General features: G+C 37.9%; 1 protein-coding gene across 10 annotated transcripts in view; it reads left to right on the top strand.

The window, feature by feature from the left end:
* Positions 1 to 26,819, top strand: part of FHL5 (four and a half LIM domains 5) — a 46,786-nt gene that overhangs the window by 13,057 nt on the left and 6,910 nt on the right. For 8 of the 10 annotated variants that reach the window (XM_082730773.1, XM_082730772.1, XM_082730774.1 and 5 more), the window contains 4 exons: positions 16,702 to 16,872; positions 17,677 to 17,851; positions 18,809 to 18,978; positions 23,916 to 24,102. In XM_082730773.1, coding sequence (XP_082586899.1) covers positions 16,714 to 16,872; positions 17,677 to 17,851; positions 18,809 to 18,978; positions 23,916 to 24,102 — 691 coding nt within the window. In that variant the 5' untranslated portion in view covers positions 16,702 to 16,713. Of the gene's footprint in view, positions 1 to 16,701; positions 16,873 to 17,676; positions 17,852 to 18,786; positions 18,979 to 23,915; positions 24,103 to 26,819 lie in introns of all 10 variants that reach the window. The other 2 variants (XM_082730776.1, XM_082730768.1) reach the window with 1 other exon arrangement.

Here is a 26,819-nt window from a genome sequence, read left to right as displayed (position 1 = left end):
CCTGAGATCAGCACCTGAGCTGAAATCTGAAGTCAAAAGTCAGATGCTTAAATGACGGAGTCACCCTGGTGCCCTGACTCTAAGTATTTTTTAAGTGAAATGTTAGTTGCTAAGAAGCCAAGATTGGCTTTGATCAATACCACATATTACAACTCTACTAGGATAACAAATTGTAAATATTCTTAAAATTTTGTCATTTTCCACCTATAATTATTCTCATTCCTATATGCTTTCCTTTTCAGCAATGTTTATACTTGCATATACTTGCATGATTATTTTTAAGCTATATTAATATGTATTATCTCATTTGCTCCAAAGCACCATTTATGGACATCATTTACAATATTCCACTTTGCAAGGCAGAATATAAATGCCATTTTTTTCACCATATATGTATTTTAGCTTTGTCAAAATACCAAAAATTAGAATGTTAATAATTAAGTGGTTTTATAAAATGTTACTGTTATCTGTGCCCCCAAATCAACTGAAAGTTAAGAATTTGATGATGAGGTACTTGGCTGGCTCAGTCAGTTAAGTGTCTGCCTTTGGCTCAGGTCATGATCCCAGGGCCCTGGGATCAAGCTCTGAGTCAGGCTTTCTGGACAGCAGGGAGTCTGCTTCTCCCTGTCCCTCTCTCTCTCAAATAAACGAATAATCTTTTTTAAAAATTTAATTAATTAATTAATTAATTTGGTGATAGTTTAGAAATGTTATGCATATGACAAGGGATGCATATGTCTTAACACCAGGCCTTAGTAACAGGCTGCTGGGCTTCACAGAAGTGCTTGGGACTCTGTCCTCTCCAGGTCTGTAAAGGACCAGGCAGAGTTCCTCTCATTCAAGGTCCAGCACTCCTCTCCCAGCCATGGGCTCTGTAGGAGTCAAAAAGCTGCAGGTACCACTGAACACAGAACACAGAACAAAAAGATCCAAAGAGACAGCAAATACCTACTCCATGCCTACAATCATCTGCAAAACGGCTGGTGGACATGCAAAGAGATAGGACCCTTGTTATCCTTTGATTTGGCCTCTTAGTTCCAAGGAAAAAAGAGAGTATCTGGAGCCTCCCCTCCAGAAATCAAGGAAAAGGTGCTTGATGAGCACTTCTAGTTGCTGGGGAATCACGTGATATTCTGCCCCCTCCAAGAGAAAATTCTAAGACTGGAGGTGTTACAGCTTATTTTTCTGATCTTGAGCCATCATCACTTTCAATAACGTAGAAATCCTTTAACAATTACCATCAGTTTTATCCAAGACATTCTGAAAGATCGCCCACCAAGTATGGGGCATCACTAGGCTTCAAATAGAGTGCAGAAATGAGTAAGACAAGGGGTTGCCCTCAGTGAATTTATATTATGGTTATAAGAAATACAATAAACCTCCAGAGCATCTATCATACAAGGTAGAATATAAACAATATCTAAGAAAAACAAAAAGGGCATTCATCAAACACTCCTAATACAATTTATAAATGTGCCTTTATATACCTTAAAATTCAGAAATGTCTGCAGCTGTGAGCCCAAGGTGAAATAGAACTTGTTGACAGGCTGCCCTTGTTTCAGAAGGTTCAAAAAGGAACTCTTCTTTCAGCATTGTGTTTTATGAATTTGAAGATCATAAACCAACAGAAGCTATAATGCACATTACTGCCAGGATATATGAAAGCCAATATATTGTATGGTTAGACTTGGCTAAGAATCATGGATTCTTGGAAAGAATCATGTGATTATCATGAAATCTTATTTATTGCTCTTAGTTGAATGGCTAAAAGTTCTTCCTAACTAATTTGTTTAAATGGAGTTGTCATTTAGGTAAGTCATGGATTTAAAAAACTACTTTATAGGCTTTATTGGATAAAGAATACATCTATCATTTTATATTGCCCACCTTCCAAATAAAGAAAACCCTTACTTTTCTTGGATAATTTCTAATACTGTTTTATCAGAATAGAAATGGTTTATTTCTTATATTTAAAAACATATTTGTTTAAAAGAAAATTATAGGAACTATTTTTTTGTTGGTTTGTTTGGTTCTCCTATATTATAAGGAGTATGTAACTTTCAGTTTTTCAGAATTTGATAGGGTTCAGATGAACCCACTGTTCTGTGAAGACTGGCACACTTGGCACAGTGCCTGGACCCGTGGTTATTAACAGGTTATTAACCTAACCTGCTTACATTGAACATCCTCTTAAGATGAATTAATTAAGTGAGGGTTGAGTTTCTCATCACTAATTATGGAGGGAAATTAGAGTTTATTTTAAAACATCAGGGAAAACAAAATAGCCATCTTGGTTTTACAGTGATTAATTCACAATCTTTTTCTAACCCATAATTCACAATCTTTTTCTAACCCATGATACTGAACTCAAAAATAGAAAGAAAAAGAGGTACAAAAGACACTGTATTTTCTCTCTGATGAAGTATATCCCCCAGACCATAGCATATTTTTCATGTGATCTCGTGCGCTCAAACAGCTGGCCCTGTGGGGGTAACTCTGCTGATGAGTGTGTGTTACAGACATGGCCAAGATTCCAGATTCAGCCCTTCCTCAGTAGCCTTCGTTTTTACAATGGCAGATTCTGCTTCTTGCTAAAGAAGCTTGTAGTTGTCATTAGAGGCAAGGGGAGGCGGATTAAATAAAGGAATCAAGGGTGCTCCCTACTCAGTGTTAGAAAACAGCTCCTAGTGTTTACATAGACCGTAGTTAATGAGTATGACGAAGGTGTTCTTCAAATGAAAGGAAGACAACATAACAAAACAAACTGATACAATTACTACCCTTGAGGATACAATTACTACTTCAAAGAGTATTCTTTGAATTTTCCAAAAAAGCATAGAGAGGAGGCAAGGAAAATACTTTCTAATATTTATATTAGATGTACAGTGTCTTCATAGACTTCATAGACTGTAGGAAATGGGGTTAATTTGGGGGCTTCATACGCAAGAAACATTCAGTCCCTGCCCCTACCATGTGCTGACCCATGCTAAATACCTTTAGATAAAATGTCTCTTTTAGTGCTGGCCCTATGTTTACCAAACCCTGCACTTCATTAGAACCTCAAGACTTTGAGGAGACACTAAATCAACCTAGGAACAGATCTGCTTTTTCAATACACATTTTACAGAAATAACAGTAATTTTGCAGGAAGTAGAAAAGAAAACTCAGCTCAAAGCTACCGAAATGCTCCTGGTTCCTTTGTGCTCAAAATACAGAAGCAAAGTTAACGATGAATTTAAACACAGAAAATTGGGACCTGAACAGACAGACATTTAGATAATCCAGTTTCATCTTAAAAGGACTGTTTTTCTTTAGTCTTGACAATTTTCTTATACCCCAGTGAGGAAAAAAAAATCGAGGATGGTATTAAACCTACGTATTTTATGATTTATTTTTAAAGAATATAATGTTTGATTAAAATGTAGTTGTATATTACCATGATCTATTTACCACTATTTCAGTAATAACTGCTAAAACTAGATTCTTCTGAATGTAATCCCTCCAAGAAAACCATCAAAGCATTTTTTTATTTCCTTTGTTAGTATCCATAGAACAAATTAACCAGATGGAAGGCTCTAGTCAGCTGTTTTGTTTCATGGGAGAGTAGTTCATCAGCTCTCAGGAGAATTCGTATTTGACCTTTCCACACAAGACATTCAGCTTCCAACAAACTGGTTTTGCAAATATGTCCCTAGAGACTAATATCAAACATTCCACCACAATTCTGTGAAGCTGGTTTTAGGTTATTTTTGATTGATGGCCTAAAGTTATGGCTTTAGTTATTTTTAAAAATTGTTTGTTGAGTTTTTTAAAAGTAGTGTTGGGGGGGGGGGGCAGGGAGAAATAGCTTCCTTCTTCAAAATGGGAACTAGTTATAATTACACATTTTCCATCAAGTCAAGTATACCTACAGCTGATTTACCCATGACTTTTCCATTCTTATACTTGGGTGGGATCATGAGCAGCTATTATTGTTCTCATTTATAGTTAAGGAACATAAGGACCCGGAAGGTTAAATGGTTTCCACAACAGTGGATAAGTTACATGCTAGTGCTCAAGCAAATGGTGCAACTATCCACAGCTTCTGATTTCTTAACTAGTTCTTCTGAATATGTTCTGTCTTGGGTTACAAGCAAAAGCAGCTAAGGAAGTACATGCAGGTCTGCTCAACTCAACCCTCAGAACCAGGAGAAGAGAAGAAAACCTAAAAGTAGAACTTCTTTATGAGTTATCTTAACTCCTTCATAGTTTTAAAAATATGTGCATTTTAATTGCTTCTGCTGTAAAACATATACTTGCCCCATCTGGCCTAGTTTACACAGACTGTGGAAGATTTACTTTTTAATATATCTCATTTAACTTCCCTAAACTTTGTCAAATTGAGTGGCTACTCAATCAAACAGCTAACATCAGAGATCTCAGAAGACAAAGACCATGTGATCTTGGTAAAGACATGGTTTGTCTCAAAATGCTATGTGCACAGACCTGAAAAGCCTGGTGTAACTTCCAACGGACAACTGAAGTATCTGATTCAACAGCTCAAAAACTGCTGATAGGGGCACCTGGGTGCCTCAGTCAGTTAAGCGGCCAACTCTTGATTTCAACTCAGGTCACGATCTCAGGGTCCTGGGATGGAGCAGCATGTCAGGCTCCACCTTCAGCAGGGAGTCTGCTTCAGGATTCTCTCTCTCCCTCTCCCTCTGCCCCTCCCCTTGCACACACTCTCTCGCTTTTAAATAAATAAATAAATCTTTTTAAAAAAACTGTTAATAGAAGTGTATTAGTCCTCCTAGTTTAGAAAAAAAACCTCTTTAATAATATCAGCAGATAAACCACCTACTTCTGCTATTTCTTTGATATCTTCCTTGGCTGGTAGTGGAGGAGCCCTCCAGCTGTCTTCTTTGGCTGCCCTCACAGGGAAAGTGAAAGAACATTCCTTGCCACAGACAGGCCCTGGGGGCTTTGCCTTCTGTTCCCTCACCTTCATTTTCCATCCTTTGACATATTTGCCGCAGAGGTAACAGATACAAATGAATTCACTACTCAAGTGGACAGACACTCTGCATATTAATTCTTAGCTCTTTTCTACTTGAGGCTTTATGCTTTGTTCTGTTGATAGAAATCCTCTTTAGATACGTGTTTCTATCAGTACTTGTCTTGGACTCCAAGCCCTCAGAGACCAGGACGTTTTCCAGGCATTTGTTTTTTCAGTCATAAATCATGTTCTGAGGTGCTGCTCAGACCTGAGATACACAAATGAAATAAGCAACATCCTTACTCTTTGAGGAGCTCACGAGTGAGAGAGACCCATATGGGACAAAAATACTGTCACAAAATGTGGCAAAAAGAAAGCAGACATATGTATGAACTAATGAGAGCAACAACTCTTTCCTGAGGGCTATGAAAAAGCTACAGAGAGAAGGATTTTTAACTGGACCTTGATGGATGAGGAGAAGCGTCAAGCAGACAAGGTCAGTGTGAGAGGGAGGAGGGCATTAGATCCAGAAGAAAAGCCCTGGGTAGATGCTCAACAGCATAAATGGATGTAATGTATTAGAAGACCTGAGAGTCACGGCAGGAGCTGAAGCATAGATGAGATGAGGGTGTGTTGGGCAGTGCTGAGTCTGGAAAGGGCTGGGGTGGGGGGGAGTAGCAAGGTAGTAAAGGGTCTTTATGCTAAGTAATGGAGTTTAGACTTCATTTTATAATAAAACATGAGTCACTGAGGGTTTTTCCCCAGAGGGGAGATGATTACAAGAGTCTGAGAAAGATTCTTCCTGAGCATGTGGAGAATGTTCTAGGACTCCCTAGGGAAAATTGAGCTTATCATTAGAGAATAAAAGTCATGTAGTAGAAATGTGCTTGGTTCCACTCAATAGAAGACAAAATCTTTAATAATCTCTCAGGTCAATGTAAAGCACTATGACCCATCAGAGATAAGAGAAGGGCTTAAATGAAGATTGAAAGGATGCTTCCGAAGTGGGATTGATAGGCTGTGGTACCCAATAAACATAGGTAGGGGGTGTGGGCAGGGAGGGAGGAGAGGAGAATGGTAGAAACAGTTGCCTCAGGAGTGTAGGCGATTATCTAACAAGGCACTGTAGATGGTTTCTATAGCCACAGAGCATAGGGAAATCTATTTTCTTCAATGAGATTTCCAAAATGCTCCTGACTGGCCATCAGAGCAACAATTCAAATTAAAATCCAAAATGGGAGGGGTGCCTGAGTGGCTCAGTGGGTAAAAGCCTCTGCCTTCAGCTCAGGTCATGATCCCAGGGTCCTGGGATCGAGCCCCACATCGGGCTCTCTTCTCCGCGGGGAGGCTGCTTCCTTTCCTCTCTCTCTGCCTGCCTCTCTGCCTACCTGTGATCTCTGTCAGATAAAGAAATAAAATCTTTTAAAATAATAATAATAATAATAATAAAATCCAAAATGGGAAAATCAGATAAATTCAGTTAAGTATAGTCTGACTTAAGATTCTTCATCCTGTTTCTGTTTCCACTGAAGTTTGGTAGATCAATCACAAATCTCAAAGACTTCATCATTTTGTCTAACACTTCCCGAGAGGATTTGACTATTCCCTACACCATTTAGATTTAGTTCCTCCCTGAGTTCTTCCCTAAAGGAAAGCAGAAACAAATCTACATTACTGAGCCAAAGAAAGCCTGAATGGGCAGTTGAAATAGTCATACCAGGGGCACCTGGGTGGCTCAGTGGGTTAAAGCCTCTGCCTTAGGCTCAGGTCATGGTCCCGGAGTCCCGGAGTCCCGGAGTCCTGGGATCAAGCCCCGCGTCCGTCTCTCTGCTCGGTGGGGAATCTGCTTCCTCCTCTTTCTCTCTGCCTGCCTCTCTGCCTACTTATAATCTCTGCCTGTCAAATGAATAAATGGAATCTTAAAAAAAAAAAGAAAAGAAAAGAAATAGTCATACCACACTCTCCTAGGACCATGGATGTATTCATACAGACTGAGCAAAGCTGCTTGGAATAACCCGATGGGAATTAAGCCAGAAATCCCTGTGAACTTTGAATTAAAGAGCAGTGCACTTTTACATATGTGCAAAAGTAGTAGTTATGGCATTATTTGCATCTACTTAGCCAAAGTTACAGATCATGTATCAGAGAAGTAATCTTAAATACCATTTATTGTATATCCTCTATTTTCAGGATTACAATCAATGTGATGATTTTATACATTATCACCCGCTTCCATAGGGAACAAAAAGCTGTTACCAAAACAACGTGAGTTATAATTGTTTAGAATTTAAAAATATGGTAATTCAACCACCTCAATAAATAAAATTCCTCAAAAATACACCCAAAATAAAGATGTTACTGGAAGCCAGAAGACTCAAATTATATTGCACATATATTATATTGTACATTTCAACTCCACCGTAAGATGGAAAAGCCCTTTTCCTTTTGAAACTTGTAATCCATGACAGGAGAGTCATAAGATACATACAGAATTGTCCTTGATTTGCGCAAATTTGTACAAGCCTTGTACATATTTGTACAATATGCACAAAGCTCATGCATATTGTAACCATGTTCTTGCTTGCACACTTCCACAGTACTGAGAAATACAGAATGTGTGAGAGACAACTGCTCCCCTTTTCTGCATCTAAAAAGGTCCCCCTTGGGGTGCCTGCATGACTTTGTTGGTTAAGCATCTGCTTTTGGCTCAGATCATGATCTCAGGGTCCTAGGATTGAGCCCATTTGGGGCTCCCTGCTCAGCGAGGAATCTGCTTCTCCCTCTCCCTCTGCCCCTCCCTTCATGGGTGCACAATCTCTCTCTCTCTCTTTCTCAAATAAATAGATAAAATCTTTAAAAAATAAAAAGTAAAATAAAATGATCCCTCTCAGGTCCCTTTTGATTCAATCAACATGCATCCCAGATCTTCCCTGTTTAGACGATTTCCATGACCACCATCGGCAGGCAAAACCTTTCTCTAGATATTACTACATCCTTATGGATTATTTCTCTTTTGATAAACATAAGAAAGGATTGTTTAATACGTACTACTCTCCTTACAGCTCCTTATTTATCACCAACTCATTTTTTACAATCTCTAAAAAAAAATAAAGTATTTCACATATAGGAAAGAATATTTCTAATCTATATGCAAAGTACGATAGCAACTTAGTCTAAGAAATCAAACATTTCCTATAGATCCATGTAGATTTTTTCGTAGTTTCAGGTTTTTGTTTAAATTGCAGTGGGACGCCTGGGTGGCTCAGTGGGTTAAGCCGCTGCTTTCAGCTCAGATCATGATCCCGGGGTCCTGGGATCGAGTCCCACATCAGGCTCCTTGCTTGGCGGGGATCCTGCTTCTCTCACTGCCTCTGCCTGCCTCTCTGCCTGCTTGTGTGTACTCGCTTGCGCGCGCGCGCTCTCTCTCTCTCTCTCTCTGGCAAATAAAATAAATAAATAAATAAATAAATAAATAAATAAATAAATTGCGGTTAGTTAACAGATAGTAATATTGATGGAGAAGTAGAATTTAGTGATTCGTCACTTACATACAACACCCAGTGCTCAATCACAAATGCCCTCCTTAATCCCCGTCATCCATTTAACCCATTCTCCATCCATATCTCCTGAGCAACCCTGTTTGTTCTCTACAGTTATGAGTGTGTTTCATGGTTTGCCTCTCTCTTTTTTGTCCCCCTAAGTTCACCTGTTTCATTTCTTCAATTCCACAGATGAGTGAAATCATATGATGTTTGCCTTTCTCTGACTTATTTTGCTTAGCATAATATACTCTATCTAACTCCATCCATGTCATGGCAAAAGGCAAGATTTCATTCTTTCTGATGGCTGAGTACTATTCCATTGTGTATATATACCACAACCTCTCTGTCCATTCATCAGTCAGTGGGCATTTGTGCTCTTTCCATAATTTGCCTATTGTTGATAGTTTTGTTATAAACATTGGGCTGCATGTATCCTTTGGAATCAGTGTTTTGGTATCCTTTGGTTAAATACCTAGATCCTATATATTTGAAACCTTTTTGCAACTTCTCAACACCCTAATTCCAGAAATTAATCTTAAATTGCATTCTGATTTTTGTATTTATCACCATCATGCTTCTTAAAATAGCTTGAATAATACATATTTATTATGTGTAATGACATGTTAACTAATATATTAACATGCATTTTTAATATGTTAACCTATTTATTATCATTCCTAATAATCGGTTTGGGCTGTTCTTGAACTTTATAAAAGTGTATTTACTTTTTGCAACCTACTTGCTTCACTCAATATTGTAAAGTTCATCTATGAGGATGCATTACCTGCAATTAATTTTTTATATTTTATTTTCTGTTTGTTGTCATAAGAATTAGATTTTTGCATATAGACCTTTTATCCAGCAACTCCATTAACCCACTTACAAATTATAATTGTTTATTAAAGAATCATTTGGATTTTCTTCACATAAAATCAGTCAGCAGCAAATAATGACAGTTTACTTGTTCCCTTTCAATTCTGATATTTTTCGTTTTCTCATCACAGTGCACTGGCCAGGACCTCTCACATAAAACTGAATAGAAGTGATGATCACAGACATTTTTTTCTGTTTCTGATCTCAGAGTAAAAGCTATCAGCATTCACCATTAAATATGCTTGCTATTTTTCAAATTACATTAAAGAAATTCCTTTTATTCTTAGTTTACTAAGTTTTTGATTATGAATTGAAGTCAAATTTCATCAAAGGCCTTTAATGCATCTACTAAGATAATTACATGGCTTTCTCTTTTACTGGTTAAATGTGGTGAAATATAGTGATTCTCTTTTCAATTTTAAACCAAAATTGCATTCCTGGGAGAAACGCAATCTATCATGATATGATTAACATTTTCTCATATCACTAGGGTCAGTTAGTTATTATTTGAGGAAAGATTGTGTATACTGCAAAATTTGTTGTTTATTATAAGCATAATTGGCCTGTAAGGTTTTTTTTGTTCGTGTTTTCAGGTTTTGGTATCAGAGTTTTAATGGGCTCACAACATGCTTCCTGTTCATAATATTTGGCATACCTTATTAGGCATGGTGCTATTTCTGAAGGCTTGGTAAAATTCACTCGTGAGGCCATTTGGGCTTGCATTTTACTGTGATCCTAGGCTTTGAATAACAAATTCAGTTTCTTTGATAATTACCAACTAGTTATAATTTTATATTGTTGTATTTAATATTTTATTTATCTTAGAGGTTTCCCATTTTATCCAAATTTTCTAGTTATTTAACCAAAGTTCTTCCACAGAGTCCGTGTTTATTTAGATATCCCTCCATATTTATAATTGTTGGTTTTTACTGCTTTCTTCATCTCTGAGCTTAAATCTAAGATCAATGTTTTTTTGCCTGAGAAGTGGTGTTTGGCATTTATTTTAATTTGGGTATGCTCTGGATATATTCAGTTTCTGGTTGTCTGAAAAATGTCTTTTGTTCATCTTCATTATCAAAAACCGTTTTATCTGAGAATAAAATAGGTTAGTTTCTAATTTCTTTCAGCAACTTTAACCTTACCTTCCCATTTCTAGCTTCCATATTTTTCTATCAGGAAGTAGGCAACTTCTTAACTTATTGTTACAATGCACATAATATTTTAACCTTATATTTTAGATGTTATGTGCCTTTGGTTTTTGGTGATTTTGCCCTGAGATGCCTCAGTGTGTGTGTTTTAAGCCTGGTTGAGGTTCATAGTTTTTGCTTTGTTTTGTTTTATAAATTTGTAGCATGATGTAATCTGTCAGTTTTGGAAGACTGGCCATTATTTCTTCAATAAGAATTCTCCTGGGGCGCCTAGGTGGCTCATTCAGTTAAGTGTCCCACTCTTGATTTTAGCTCAGGTCATGATCTCAGGGTCCTGGGATTGAGCCCTTTGTTGGGCTCTGCTCTGGTGTGGAGCCTGCTTGGGATTCTCTCTCTCTCTCTCTCCCTCTGCCCTCCCCACCCCCTCTGTATTTCCTCAAAAGAAGAAGAAGAAGAAGAAGAAGAAGAAGAAGAAGAAGAAGAAGAAGAAGAAGAAGAAGAAGAAGAAGAAGGAGAAGAAGAAGAAGAAGAAGAAGAAGGAGAAGAAGAAGAAGAAGGAGAAGAAGAAGAAGAAGAAGAAGAAAAAGAAAAGAATTCTCCTTCATGTTCCCCATAAAACATGTAAAACACACTTTTTTTTACATGGGAAGAACAATAATATTTGTTGATCAAATGGAATATTCAAAAATAGAATCCAAATTGATTTGCCTGTTTGTGGTAGGTTCATCTTCCAACCCTTCCTATCATTATCTTTAAATTAATTTTCATGAGTCTCAGTTCAAAAAATTTCAGTGATCTATTTTCAGTCATCAGTGGTTATTTTCTTTTCTATAGAAAAAATATGTTCAACTCCAATTTGTCTTCCAATATTTGCCTTCTCCTGCTCTGTAAGCCACTTTGAATAAACTACTTGTCACTTCCCATCCCTGCATCAGATACCCGAGTATGAATGTCTGCCCTAATTCCGTTGCTCTATCTTAAGTGTCCCTCCCAACATCTCCAGGGAAAGAGAGGTTTGCACAGGCTAAGACCCCAGGCTTCAGTTTCTGACCAGTAGATTGAATTCTAGATCCAACATTTTTACCAGTCAGGTGCTCTTGGCCTCACTAAGCTTTGGTTTCTTCATTAAGGGGATACTCCTGGGGATAATAATAATAGAGCATTAAGGGGTAAAGGAGATAATCCATACAAAATGGTTAATACAGCCCTTGGGGCTCAGGGAACATGAATATTTGATATCATTGGTCATGTTTGTATTATAAAATTCCAAGGGTAGGAGTGACAATCTTTGTCCACCTCTACATCCATTCTGCTCTGTAATCCAGAGATCAGAGACCTGCTGCGGCTGCCCCTGATACCACTACAACTGTTTCTCACAGCCAAAACTCCAGTCACTGAACCCTGGACAAACCGGGTCCCAAGCATTTCAAAATCGTAGAAGCCACTCACATAGTTCGAACACCGTCTGCCAGCATCAACAGCAGCAGGAACACATCCTCCGCTTCCCTCCCAGCATCCAGTTTACACACATGGTTTGAGTTAGCAGAGCCAAATTTGCCTCCTGAAACCCACTGAAGAGGGGTCAGGAAATATTTTAGCTTCCTGACCTCTTGAGCGAGGAGGGTAAAGCCAAGGTTGAGAGAGCTAACCTATAATATCTACTGCAGGATTCATTCAGACTCCACCTTCTCCAACTTGTTCCCAGATTTTTCCTAGCTAAAAGTCCCCGTTCTTCCATCTCCTCTAAGTTGGTGGTGTCCACCACCATTGGACATTAAAGCACCTTGGACCTGAAAAAACACTGATTCTTGTTCTTCGCCTCCAGAAGTTCTGATTTAATTGGTTTGGGTTAGGGGTGCACTATGGAAATTTTTAAGTTCCCAGGTGCACTCTTTGTTTAGAACCACTGCTCTAAATTCTTACAATCTTTCATTTCTCCTCATCACTTCCTAATTTCTGTTTAGTTATTTATAAAATGTTTTTACCCTTCCTACTAGATTATAAGTTCTCTGAGGGTAGGATTTGAATCTACTCTCTTTTATTTCCTTCACAACCTCTGGTCGATTACTTTGCAAATAAAAAAAAAAAAACTTTGATGTTGATTGACTACATGAATAAATGATGTATGATGCCTTGCAAACAAAAGCACATTAAAGATACCACACATCAAGTCCCTGTCTCCCTCCTGCTTGACATTGTCTCAAGTACATTTCTTGTGAATCTATTAATTCTGCTCAGCATAGTAAAAATATAAATGGATATATCGCTCACAGCATTAGTCTTCTAATCAATAATTCACCATAAAATATAACTTGACACATAATTATTCTTGGTTTGAAAAAATAACATCTAAGCAATGGCATTTTTAGTTTTTGGAAACTATTGCCAATAAACTCACATCCTTTTAAGTAGAAATCTGAAATAAAGGACAGAACACCGGTCATGACACTGGATTTCTGAGCTACTTATTTATTTTTAGATGTATCAGTTCTTTGTTATATCAGTGTATCTCTAAATCTATCTTTTAAAACGCCAGTATGCAAAGATAAAAATTCTGTACTCACACTATTGTATAATACAGAATGATTTTGAAAGAAGTTTGACTAGAATATATCTAGTTGAAATATATAATCCCTTTGAAAGAAGTTTGACAAGAACATCTACTTGATATTGATACTAGCATTTCTGAATTTATACCTAAAAAAATTAAATGCTATCCAACTGGGTTACATTGTTAATATTAAGATTTCTTATCATTTATTATTATAGATCTGTTTTTTAAATCTTTGAAAGAAAGATTTGAAATATTTGAAAGGGAAATTTTTCCCAGTATTTGCCAAATTAACCCTCAGATGGGGGTTCCTGAGACAAAAATCACATGGTCCTCCTCCCCTTTCTTACAGCTTTGAGTGGTAGGAAATGATTAAAAGCAAGCCATTTGATCTGCTCTCCCAGCTACGAAGTTATTCCCCAAGTATTTGAAAATACTAATGTTAGGGATAAAGAAGAGGAAAAAGGACAGAATGATGTTGAGAAGAAAATAAGGTTAGGTAAGAAGTGACTTGATTAGAGAAAGACAATGCTTCTCTTGCCTGTCTCCACCCCATTTAGAGCTGCTTGTATTAAAAGCTCAAATAGATTTAAGAAGCTTTAGTTTCAAAGTCTTGAAAATCTGTTCCCAAGACTCACCATTTCCCAACTTCAGAAGAGACCCCGTGCCGTTCTCCCGTTAGTCTTTTCTACTTCCTTTTTCACCCAAATCAAGAACATTCCTCCCTCCCTCCCTTCCTGAGTTCCAACATTCTTAAAATCTCCCCAGGAAGGTTTCCTGATGCTATAGCTCCTCAGCCTCTTCTCTATTAGCTCCTTAAGACCTCCATGGTTCCAGTAGAATATGTATCACTTATACGGTTATAACACCGCTTTGGACATTGTTCACATACCTACAGGTAAATGAGAGACTTCATGAAAATGAGGGCTGAATTACTTAGGGTATTTTCCCCAACCAAGAATAAAAAAATGAATATTTAGTTTGTTCTCTTACCTCAAATTATGTCCACTACGACCAAGATAAGAGTTATACTAAGAGAATCCAGACTTCTGGAGGGCAGGGAATTCAAATATTACAGAGTAGATATTCAACACATGTTGACTCACTCATGGTATACTGCAAAATCACAAGGTTTTGGGATGTTGAAATGACTGTTCTCACCCTACCCAACTCTCTGACGCTGCTTTAAGGGAAAAAAAAAAAGACAAAATAAGAAATAACTTTCTTCTTTAGGGGTGCCTGAGTGGCTCAGTGGGTTAAGCCTCTGCTTTTGGCTCAGAGGCCATGATCTTAGGGTCCTGGGATCAAGCCCTACGTCTGGCTCTCTGCTCAGCAGGGAGCCTGCTCCCCCCCCCCACCTGCTGCTTTGCCTAGTTGTGATCTCTGTCTCTCTGCCAAATAAATAAAATCTTAGCAAAAAAAGGAAATAAAACTTTCTCCTTAAAAAAATAATAAAATACGGTCCATTTTGTTAAGAATTTTCTAGGAAGCAAGATCTATTATGTGGTTAGGATGGCGATACTTATTTAGATAAACATTTATATTTATTGATATATATTTTGATATCTATATGTATATATTTATAAAATAAATGAGATATAAGTATTGCAGTGTTGTGTTTAAAATGCTGAAACACTACCAGTTTTGTAATCCCTTTAGTTGCATCTTCATTTTATCAGATACTAAAAGCCTCACAAAATGGAAGTGGACTGGGAGTTCCCTTGCTCCACGATGCTATTACATACATCTAACGCCAAATAAATACTAATAATGAAAATGGCATTTTCCATACAAAGTTAAAGGTATATATACCTTATTTCACTATTAAGAGATAAACACATGATCACTGTAAATGTGAATAAAACTCGCATTTCAAAGTCTTTCAAGGGAATCAGATCTATTTTCCTCCTGTTTCTAAGTCCTTACTAACTCTTTGAGTGTGTTTGTATTCACTTGGAAAGGACATTTCTGTGAAATTAATCAAATAGGGAATTCAATGTTCCTTGCAGATAATTTTGGCATGTTCCATTGGGAACTTTCTAGTATGAATTTTCATCTTCCCTGGGAAAAAACCCCACATGTTCTAAATCCTGTCTTTTCTTTGTTAGTGAAGAACAATATAACAAAGCTGCCACGTACAGAATTAATGACAATATATATTCAGCAAGACATTGTTCTGAATACCTTATCATTAAATAAAAGAAGGCAAAAATGTATGGGAATACAATTGTAATGTATTAAATAAAAACTGTCATTAAAAATGCTGTAAAAACTGGGGAGGGTATGTGCTATGGTTAGTGCTGTGAAGTGTGTAAACCTGGCAATTCACAGACCTGTACCCCTGGGGATAAAAATACATTATATGTTTATAAAAAATAAAAAAAAATTTTAAATGCTGTAAAAACTAACTGAACATAATAAAAAATTTTTCAAAAAATGTTGTAAAAAGCATCACAATAATTAATGGATTTTCTGATTTTGCTAAAATTAAAAAAAAAATTCCAAGGTAGAGAATTAGGACATATTCATAGCTCCTAATATATTCCAGTAAATCCAGAGATAACAAATCTCATTTTCCAAGAAAATCAGTGATAGTGCTTTTGATGACAATGAAAAACTCACATTCAATGCCTAATTAAACCTTTTGAAAGCCATAAGTTCTGTTCTTTACTGGTTTCTTATCCTTGCCTTTGCTTTATGTTTCATAACAGTTTCTCATTCAGCAAATGCCCCTGCAATTCACCATTCTACATACATCTTAGTTTTAGTTTAGTTCTAAAACCTAAAGAAGGCTTGAGTTCTTTCCTACCACTGATGGTTTCCACTATGCTTCTACATCTGGGCAATTGCTCAACAGTAACCAGAAAGACCAAGTGCTTGGACTAAGTCTTACCTGCTTAGGAGTTGTATTTGGCCAGTTTAGTGTGGGCTATCCCAAAGCAGATGCCCAGAAGACAAGGGTACCTTCAGCTGTGGATCTGGGAGTCAACAGCATATTTGGAGATGTTCAAGCCACAAAGAAGGAGGATGTCCCAACAGAGTATGTAGTACAGACAGATCTAAGGACTAATGGGCAGAACTCTCTGTAAGTGCCCAATAATAATTTGAGAAATAAAAGAATGGCCTAGAAAATGACAGTGTGCTTGATTAGTAACTTCTATTTCAGATTGTTGTGATTTCCAAAGAACTCTACCTCCAGAACTCTCCAGCAAGTTAGTAAGTGATGACAGTTAATGAAAGACCTATCAACAGTTCATATTTACATCCTTGAGGTGAAACTGTCCTCTTTCAACACATATCACATTTTCATTGAAGTTCACATTAATGAATGATGAATACAAGATGTTTTGCACAATCTGGCTGCTGGCTTACTGCATTTTGTTAACAAAACACACAGGAACTGCCAAAATGGGAGAGGAGCCTTTCCTAAATCACTCCAAACGTCACCATGACTACAGCATATTTTCCTAAATTGGTGGTTTTGGGGTTTTTTTGTCTGTTTGTTTTGCTTAAGATCTAAGTTCATTCAAGTGTTTGGCTCCTGTTAAGGCTTTATAATTTCTCTTATAAAAAATTTGCTTTCATGTACGTGAATCATTTTCTTATTCACAGGACTGATCCAAAATGACAACAGCTCAATTTGATTGTCAATACTGCACAGCATCACTTCTTGGGAAGAAGTATGTACTAAAGAATGACAATCCATATTGTGTTTCATGTTACGATCGTATCTTTTCTAACTATTGTGAGGAGTGCAAAGAACCAATCGAATCAGGTTCCAAGGTAGGTCTTCAATTCACAGAATGACTGCATGCGAACAATCAGACCAATGCTTGGGAATGTCTTGTTTCCTTCAGTATTGACTGTTAATACTGTATTCCTCCACTACTGGATATAAGCACCTTCAAAGTTACCATGATGACCAGGTATGGTGTCTAGCACTATGAAACACAACATACATTTTAATCCTCACAGTGGTCTTAGAAGATAGTTAAAGATGCTAAAGACTAAGGAGGTTATGTTACACAGTGAAAATGCTGATTTATTTCTGGAATAACAAGAGTATAAACGGATAAATACATAAATCATTGCAAGTGTAGAGATTCAAAAATCTGTATTTTCTGACTTCGAATCAGGTTCATCTCCCCTAAGTCCACTGTGCCCTCATACAGCCCATTCCTCCCACCATGCACATTACTGTTTTTCTCTTTTCCCTCTTTTTTCTTTGTGTTGTGGTGTTGAGATTTTGTTTAATCTCAAACAATAATATATTACAACCTAAAAATAAAAATCATTCCATGATTTCCATGATCCTACAGTTTACAAAAGGAAGGAAGAGGAAATCTGAAGAAAAAAGAGTTTATTTTCCATGTGTCTTCAGTGACCAACTAAGAAAGCCCCAGGCTCTAGCTCTTAATTGCCCCAGAGAGCCTCCTCTTCATGGGTAATAGTATCAATGACAACTTTCCCTCAAGCTACCAGCACAAACTACTGACACCAGAGTCCCAGGAGTGTTCATTTTTGTCTTATCCAATGACCTGTTTTGTCACTAGCACATTTAATTAACTCATATTTACTGCCTCGAAGGATCTTGGTTACAAAGGCCGACACTGGCATGAAGCATGCTTCAACTGTGCCAAATGCAATCACTCTTTGGTGGAAAAGCCTTTTGCTGCCAAGGACGAGCGCCTGCTGTGCTCGGAGTGCTACTCTAACGAGTGCTCCTGCAAGTGCTTCCACTGCAAGAGGACCATCATGCCTGGTAAGATCCCAAGGGAGCCCCAGTCTCTCACTGAAAGCTGCAAGGCTTTGAATTCCACCCGAGCACCCAAGGAAGAGCAGAGTAGCTAAGAAAGCCCCCCTTTGGAGAAAGATGTCTATCTTGCTATCTCTTGATTTCATTTTGTACATTTTTAGAAATTAAAGGATTATTCTTTCTGGGTAATTATTCTGTATGGGTACATTACAGTGTTCGATGTATTTTCATGAAGTTAATTCACAGAGACATTTTCAACCACAATTTGGGCCATAGAATAAAGATAAAATCTAAACCAACAACACTAAGGCTGCATTAAACACCCTGTCTTAGGCATAAACAATGTCATCGGGAAGCATAATTCCTCAAAGGAGAATGGGGCCTACCATCATTTTGTAGCAGGACAAAAAATATGGTTTGAGGGTCCCTCATCTTTATTCCTTCTAGGCAAGTCAAGGATACATGTACATCATTATACTTCCAGGCAAGCACCTTCTCTGTTTTGATTTTCTTCTAAATCCCCAGGGACAGCAGCATAAAACACAGTTTTCTCTCATTTTCTTATTATGAATTCAAAGAGTTTCTAGAAGACCGTAACTGTACAACATCAGTCTCAAGAGTTTGTACCTCAGGCATCCCTAATTTCCCAGATTGATAATTACAGCCCAGTCTATCTAAATCCCATGCAGCCTTTCAGAATCTCCACCAGTTGTACTTTCAAATCTCAAAATTGTAGCTTACACAGCACAAGAGAGTCAGTAAAAGAGAGACTCGTCCTCATCGTGACTGAACTCTACCTTCTTTTTCTCAGGTAAGTGTTTTAGAAGCCAACAAAACACTGTTTAGAAGCCAACAAAACACATCTTAACGTTACAATATACAGTTTGAGTAATTTGACATACCTTTACTTAAATAAAATGATGTTTCATTTATACTAACAGGTTCTTATTTGGGGTGGCACAGGTTCCCGCAAAATGGAATTTAAGGGAAACTACTGGCATGAAACCTGCTTTGTGTGTGAGCATTGTCGACAGCCAATAGGAACTAAACCTTTGATTTCCAAAGAGAGTGGCAATTACTGTGTGCCATGTTTTGAGAAGGCGTTTGCTCATTACTGCAGCTTTTGTAAGAAGGTAATTATCTAAAGAGGATGAAGCTTGTGGAACCTTCCAGACCATTGCTTTTTAAACCCTCTAGATATTTGGAATGCAACGATACCATCATGTTCTGTCTTTTTTTTTTTTTTAAGATTTTATTTATTTATTTGACAGAGAGAGATATCACAAGTAGGCAGAGAGGCAGGCAGAGAGAGAGAGGAGGAAGCAGGCTCCCTACCGAGCAGAGAGCCCGATGCGGGGCTCGATCCCAGGACCCTGGGATCATGACCCAAGCCAAAGGCAGAGGCTTTAACCCACTGAACCACCCAGGTGCCCCATGTTCTGTCTGTCTTTACACATTCACATTAGTTTTGAATTCCATTATGGCCAGACGCACACTGCCCGTTATGGTGAAGACAGCCACCTACTTTCATCGTCATAAAATTCCACCCAGAACGTGAATGTAAGGTTCCAAAAGCTCAAGATAGTCCAGTTCCATTCACTGTTACTTCACAAGATTATGTATTCTGGCAAAGGGCATACATCTCTCGTAGAATACAAGACATTTTTTGGAAAGTAGTTTTGGATCCATTTCGTTTCAGAGAAATACGATTTTTCTCACAGAGTCACTAAAGGAACCAGTTTAAATGGGATGTTTAACTTTTCACATTATGTCCCAGCAACACAAATGTCTTCTTGGCTTGAAGCTTTAATATTTCTAAAGAGTAGATAAGTAGACTCAAGAGAGTGACAAGATCATTAGGGAAATTAGACAGAAAGACAGAAAAAGGACAAGGGCAGCAAGTGGTTCGCTTCCAGTTCCAGACTGTTCTGACTTGGACACCCATTCAAACCATATCTTCCAATAAGAAAAGAGTCATGCTTTCAAGTAAACGTCATCCAACCTCTTTTAGCCTTTAAGTATTAATGTGAAAAGTCACTCATCTCTATTACCTTGATCAAATCTGTCTGTATTTTGTAAAATATATATTGATGTACTTGAAGAAAACCTTGACCCATAAGGCATCATCAAGTTTAAAATAACACGATAAATTGTGATGGGAAAGCAGCGCTCTCTAAACATTTTTGATCTATGGGCTGCTTTGGCAGATCTCAAGACCACTTGTATAATTGCATCTAGACAGCTAGAAGCCTCACTACCACTTTCTATGGGAGTGCATGTGCACAGTAATTTTTTATATGTATTTAAAACAGAAGGACTGCATTTGCAGAGAAAACAATAAACTCCTACATCATAACCATTACAATACACTATAATTATGGCTGAAATTACAATTGATAGTAACATGATAGAAAACCATCTTATACCCAGAAATTTCCATTACTCCATCAGAAACACTGACTTAGACAATGACTTTATAGAAAACCTTCAGATCCTATGACCCTGCAATATATGTAGCTCAGACGATTTATTAGAGCTGATGACCTGCATTTTATTTTTTTTATTTTATTATATTATTTTTTGAGAAAGAGAGAGAGAGCACACACGAGGGAGGTAGGTAGATGCAGAGGAAAAAAGGAGAGAGAATCTTAAGCAGGCTCCATGCTGGTTAGGGAGTTCCTCATGGGGTTCCATCCCACAGCCCTGAGATCATGATGTGAGCTGAAATCAAGAGTTGGATGCTCAACCGACTGAGTCACCCAGGCACCCTGAAGACATGCATTTATTTATTTATTTATTTATTTATTCGTTCTTTTTTTTTTTTTAAAGATTTTATTTGACACAGAGAGATGCAGTGAGAGAGGGAACACAAGCAGGGGGAGTGGAAGAAGGAGAAGCAGGCCTCCTGCTGAGCAAGGAGCCTGATGCGGGGCTCAATCCCAGGACCCTGGGATCATAACCTGAGCCAAAGGCAGCTACTTAACAGCTGAGCCACCCAGGAGCCCCTGAAGATGTCCATTTTAGAAACAGATGCTAGAGAGTACCTGGGTTGCTCAGTGGATTAAGCTTCCGCCTTCAGCTCAGGTCATAATTTCAGCCCGCATTGGGCTCTCTGCTCGGCAGGGAGCCTGCTTCTCCCTCTCTCTCTGCCTGCCTCTCTGTCTAGTTGTGAGCTCTCTGTCAAATAAATAAATAAAATCTTTAGAAACAGATGCTAGGAACAAATAGATTTATCTCACTGTTCTGTAGGACAACTAAGTGGACCATGTTCACATTATGTTTCTTAAAGACTTCAGTTAAAATATGAATAAGACTTGTGGAAATTATCTTAAAATCATTTATTGGGCATACAATAAAGTTTCTTTCAATGCTATAAAAATTGAAGAGAAGGAATTTCTCTAGTATATCCACGCTAAGCACTGTTTGAGGCCAAAGCACTGGCATTTCCCAAGTTATAGGAGCCTGTCCTATATTTAGAATATGATCTGAAGTCACCAAAACTTTGTGAAATATTTATACTGGGTAGTAGACAGACCACAACATGCCAGATTATTTTCTATTTAATTTTTAAAACCACAAGTCTTTTGAAGAAAGCTGGATATAAATGTTTCTGATCAAGAAAAACAATGTTTCAACTCAAACCAAAGACCAGATAAAACAAACAAAATGGGCAAAAAATACTGGACAACCAGCCCCTTAGAACTGATTTCATAGATTTTATTTTGTGAAACTAAAACTTATTTTCTGGAGTGCCTGGGCAACTGAGTTGGTTAAGGGTCTGACTTTTGATTTTGGCTCAGGTCATGATCTCAGGGTCCTGGGGTCAAGCCCCACATCAGGCTCCTCGCTGGGCATGGAGACTGTTTGGAATTCTCTCTTCCTCCTTCTGCCCCCACCGCCCCTACTGTCTCTCTCCCTCCCTCTCTAAAAAATAAAATAAAATAAAATAAAATAAAAATAGATCAATAAATAGATAAAACTTATTTTCTACCAAAACAAGTAACCTCAAACCACAGGTGCTTTGAATCCAAGCTCCTCGAGGTTCAAATAGATTCACTGGCTATGGCTACTAAGCACAAAACCAGTACTGCCTCCGCGTTGCCAGAGAAGAAACTTGTTCCAAATCCCAGGACTAACCAACGGCAAACATCACGCCTGAATATCCAGCTTCATCTTAGCGGGCTTGCCTCTTCAAAAGGAACATCATCACAAGCAAACTATTTTAATGTTCCAGAGTTTCTTCTGTCTAATTAAACAGTCTTTGGTGTATATACCAAGTTTTCTTTTGCTGTGAATATATTTTGCAAGCTTGGAATCTTTAAAGCATTGCCTGCTAATAATTTGACCAAACAAATCAAAGGCATCTTGAATTCTGCTGTGCCCGCAATGAGGCATTTGAAATCAGTAGGGGGTATTTTAAATTGCTTTAGTTCACACACACCATGATGTTTCCCATTACTTATTTAGACTAGTATACATTTTTTCCGGTAGGAAAAGTAACTTTTCTATCAAATATCTTTAATTTTTAAGATATTTGTTGTAGATTCAAAAATATCTTTAGAATCATCTTTTCAAAAGCCTGTATCATATACAACATTTTTTAAAAATTCTTCATTAATAAGATGGCTTAGAAGAGTCTCCACATTTTCTATGTCCAGTTAATTTGAATACAGAGATTGAAGGACTTGCCTCAGGGAGCAGAGGAACACATTGTAGATTCCAGAGCTACTCCAAGAGCTCAACAGCCATGGGTTCTAAAGACACTGTGACTTAAAAATTGCTACCCAAGAACAGTTGTCCAATATTTACCCATCTGATTACAACCCATGGATTAAACTGCTTTGGTATATGGGGCACCTGGGTGGCTCAGTGGGTTAAAGCCTCTGCCTTTGGCTCAGGTCATGGTCCAAGGGTTCTGGGATCGAGGCCCACATCAGGCTCTCCACTGGGCAGGGAGCTTGCTTCCCCCTCCCCCACTGCACCTGCCTCTCTGTCTACTTTTGATCTCTGTCAAATAAGTAAATCATTAAAAATAAACAAACAAACAAACTGGTTTGGTATATATGTGCATGTGTGTGTGTGTGTGTGTGTGTGTATTTATATATAATTCTTCCGTTATATATATTATGGAGGAATAATAAGTATGTCTGACAAAACCCTCGCACATCACACATTAAGGTTCGACATACAAGCTGTGCTCATTACATAGAGTTCTAAAGCTGAAAACCCACACAGTTGGCACAGCACTCCATCTGTGCTCGATACAATACCGGAATTGTTGTCCAAATGTTTTTTCCCTTGGCATTTGTTCACTCATTGGACAAGGACTTATCAACTGTTCAAGAGCAAAAAGTAACCTTGGTCAGTATTGTTTTACTGGCTAAGCACACAGGCTCAGGAGTCAGACTGTGTAGGTTTGAATGCTAGTTCTGTGAGACCTGGCGAGTGACCTGACCACTCTAACACTCGGTAGTTTCTCATCTCTTAAAGGGGAGAAGATAATAGTCTTCGCTGTGTTGTGGTGTTAAGAACAAAAGAAGAGGTCATCCCTTAGCACAGGGCTGAGGACTGAAAGCTCACTTCAGAAATATTAGTCATGATTAGTGGATGATGGTGCTTAACAATGCTATTCAGGGTTGTTACTGCTGGATTAAAGCTTTCAGGGAAAAGCCACTTTTTCAGCATCCTTAAAAGTCAGACATGGAAATAAGAACCTGGTGCAGAAAATATCTTAGTGCTGATGGCATATCTTTGAAGCCCAACAAAAAAAGAGAACAATGAGAAAAGTAATCAAGGCTCTACTTCTTTTTCATTTTCCTGAGTCCATGATGGCCCTGCTTCTTTTCTATTCCACTATAGGAAAAAAATTAGGATATTTCTAGCCAGTTCTATTTAACCCCTATAGCCTTTTGCTTCTCATATTGATTCAAAAAAAAAAGAAATCACAGGGAAAGGACATCCTGACACAAGGTGATAGAGCAGCCCAAAGTATCACTTGTGGACACAGAAGAGGATCATGACAGATCGTACTAGATCCCATGGTCACTGGCTTTTTGTGATCCTTTGGCAGGTGATAACATCAGGTGGGATAACGTTTCATGACCAGCCGTGGCATAAAGAGTGTTTTCTGTGCAGTAGCTGTAGGAAAGAGCTCTGTGAAGAAGAGTTTATGTCCAGAGATGATTATCCATTCTGTCTGGACTGCTACAATCATCTTTATGCCAAAAAGTGTGCAGCCTGTACCAAGTCTATTACTGGTAAGTTCTTCAGTTTAATATGGTCCTATGATGGCTATGTGGATGCTATATAGTTAATTTGGGAAAGGTGAGTCGAAAAATGATAATCTTCTTTTTTTCATTTTATTTTATTTTATATCTTTTCAGTGTTCCAAAATTCATTGTTTATGTACTACACCCAGTGTTCTATGTGATACGTGCCCTCCATAATACCCACCACCAGGTTCACCCACCCCCCCAACCCCTCCCCTCCAAAACCCTCAGTTTGTTTCTCAGAGTCTACAGTCTCTCGCGGTTTGTCTCCCCCTCCAATTTCCCCCAACTCACTTGTCCTCTCCATCTTCCCATGTCCTCCATGTTATTCCTTATGCTCCACAAGTAAGTGAAACCATATGATATTTAACCCTCTCTGCTTGACTTATTTCACTCAGCATAATCTCTTCCAGTCCCGTCCATGTTGATACAAAAGTTGGGTCTTCATCCTTTCTGATGGAGGCAAAATACTCCATAGTATATATGGACCATATCTTCTTTATCCATTTTTCCATTGAAGGACATCTTGGTTCTTTCCACAATTTGGCAACTGTGGCCATTGCTACTATGAACATTGGAGCTCAGGTGGCCCTTCTTTTCACTACATCTGTATCTTTGGAGTAAATACCCAGTAGTGACATTGCAGGGTCATAGAGTAGCTCTACTTTTAAGAGCTGGCGAGTGACCTGACCACTCTAACACTCGGTAGTTTCTCATCTCTTAAAGGGAGAAGATAATAGTCTTCGCTGTGTTGTGGTGTTAAGAACAAAAGAAGAGGTCATCCCTTAGCACAGGGCTGAGGACTGAAAGCTCACTTCAGAAATATTAGTCATGATTAGTGGAATTTCCACACTGCTTTCCAAAGTGGCTGCACCAACTTGCATTCCACCAACAGTGTAAGAGAGTTCCCCTTTCTCCACATCCTCTCCAACACTTGTTTTTTACCGTCTTATTAATTTCAGCCATTCTAACTGGTGTAAGTTAGTATCTCAATATGGTTTTGATTTGAATATTCCTGATGGCTAATTATGATGAACATTTTTTCATGTGTCTGTTAGCCACTTGTATGTCATCTTTGGAGAAGTGTCTGTTCATATGTTCTGCCCCTGATTATCTGTTTTGTGTGTGTTGAGTTTGAGAGTTCTTTATATGTGTGTTGAGTTTGAGAGTTCTTTATAGATCTTGAATATCAGCCCTTTGTCTGTAGTGTCATTTGCAAATATCTTCTCTCATTCCATGGGTTGCCTCTTTCTTTTGTTGAGTGTTTCCTTTGCTGTGCAGAAACTTTTGATCTTGATGAAGTTCCAAAAGTTTCATTTTTTGCTTTTTGTTTTCTTTGCCTTTGGAGACATATCTTGAAAGAAGTTGCTGTGGCTGATGTCGAAGAAGTTATTGCCTATGTTCTCCTTTAGGATTTTGATAGATTCCTGCCTCATGTTGAGGTCTTTTATCCACTTCGAGTTTATCTTTCTGTATGGTGTAAGAGAATGGTTGAGTTTCATTCTTCTACACATAGTTGTCCAATTTTCCCAGCACCACTTATTGAAGAGACTGTCTTTTTTTCCACTGTATATTTTTTTTCCTGCTTTGTTGAAGATTATTTGACCATAGAGTTGAGGGTCCATATCTGGGCTCTCTACTCTGTTCCACTGGTCTATGTGCCTGTTTTTTGTGCCAGTACCATGCTGTCTTGGTGATCACAGCTTTGTAGTAAAGCTTGAAAATCAGACAACGTGATGCTCCCGGTTTTGTTTTTCTTTTTCAACATTTCCTTAGCAATTCGGGATCTCTTCTGGTTTCCATACAAATTTTAGGATTGTTTTGTTCCAGCACTTTGAAAAATGCTGGTGGAATTTTTATCAGGATGGGACTGAAAGTATAGATTTCTCTAGGCAGTCTAGACATTTTAACAATGTTTTATTCTTCTGATCCATGAGCATGGAATGCTCTTCCATCTCTTTGTGTCTTCTAAGATACACATGTAGGGGTACCCAGACATAAATACAAATATTACACAGACCCTCTCAAAGCAAGTGGAGAGCATAATTAAGGCACCCATGTTCTGTAGAGGGTAATTAATACTAAACCTAATGGTAATGACTAAAGTCAAGTAATCATTCAAGAACAGGATGAGCCGGGAGGTCAGAGAAGAACTTCACGAGGAGCCTGACATTTAACGATTTGAGTGGGAGAAAGGGATACTTATAAAGAAAAAATCCTGCTTAATTCCAAATAAGGGCAAAGGTCCCTGAAATAGAAAAGGTTTTTAATTAAATGCAAAGTATTGTACAAAAATCTATAGCTGTAATATTTAGGGTGGCATAGGTCAGGAATTAATTAAACTTCATTTTAAGATGCCTCTAACAAATATATCATTCTCTTTTCTTTCTATCCACTTGCAATATATTTTTAATTATGAATAGATGAAATAAAAACAGGATAGCATTGTGCTGAATGAACAAAATACATGTGATATGATTTTAAAATATCACAAATGATAAATTGATTCATGTTTAAAAGATTTTCAAGGTAAAATGATGCATTTTATTTTCCTTGGAGAAACATCAAAAATGCTAATCCTATAGTAAAAAAAAAAAAAAGAAGAAGAAGAAGAAGAAGAAGAAGAAGAATTTAGCATGACTGAGAACCACAGTAGCTACAATTTTAGGCAGAACTGTACTTCTATTCCCCATTCCTGGGATTCT

The sequence above is a fragment of the Mustela nivalis genome (genome assembly GCF_964662115.1).
Source record: "Mustela nivalis genome assembly, chromosome: 5".
NCBI classification, from domain to species: domain Eukaryota; kingdom Metazoa; phylum Chordata; class Mammalia; order Carnivora; family Mustelidae; genus Mustela; species Mustela nivalis.
The sequence above is the reverse complement of the archived record's forward strand: the minus strand, read 5'-3'. Positions and strand labels throughout refer to the sequence as shown.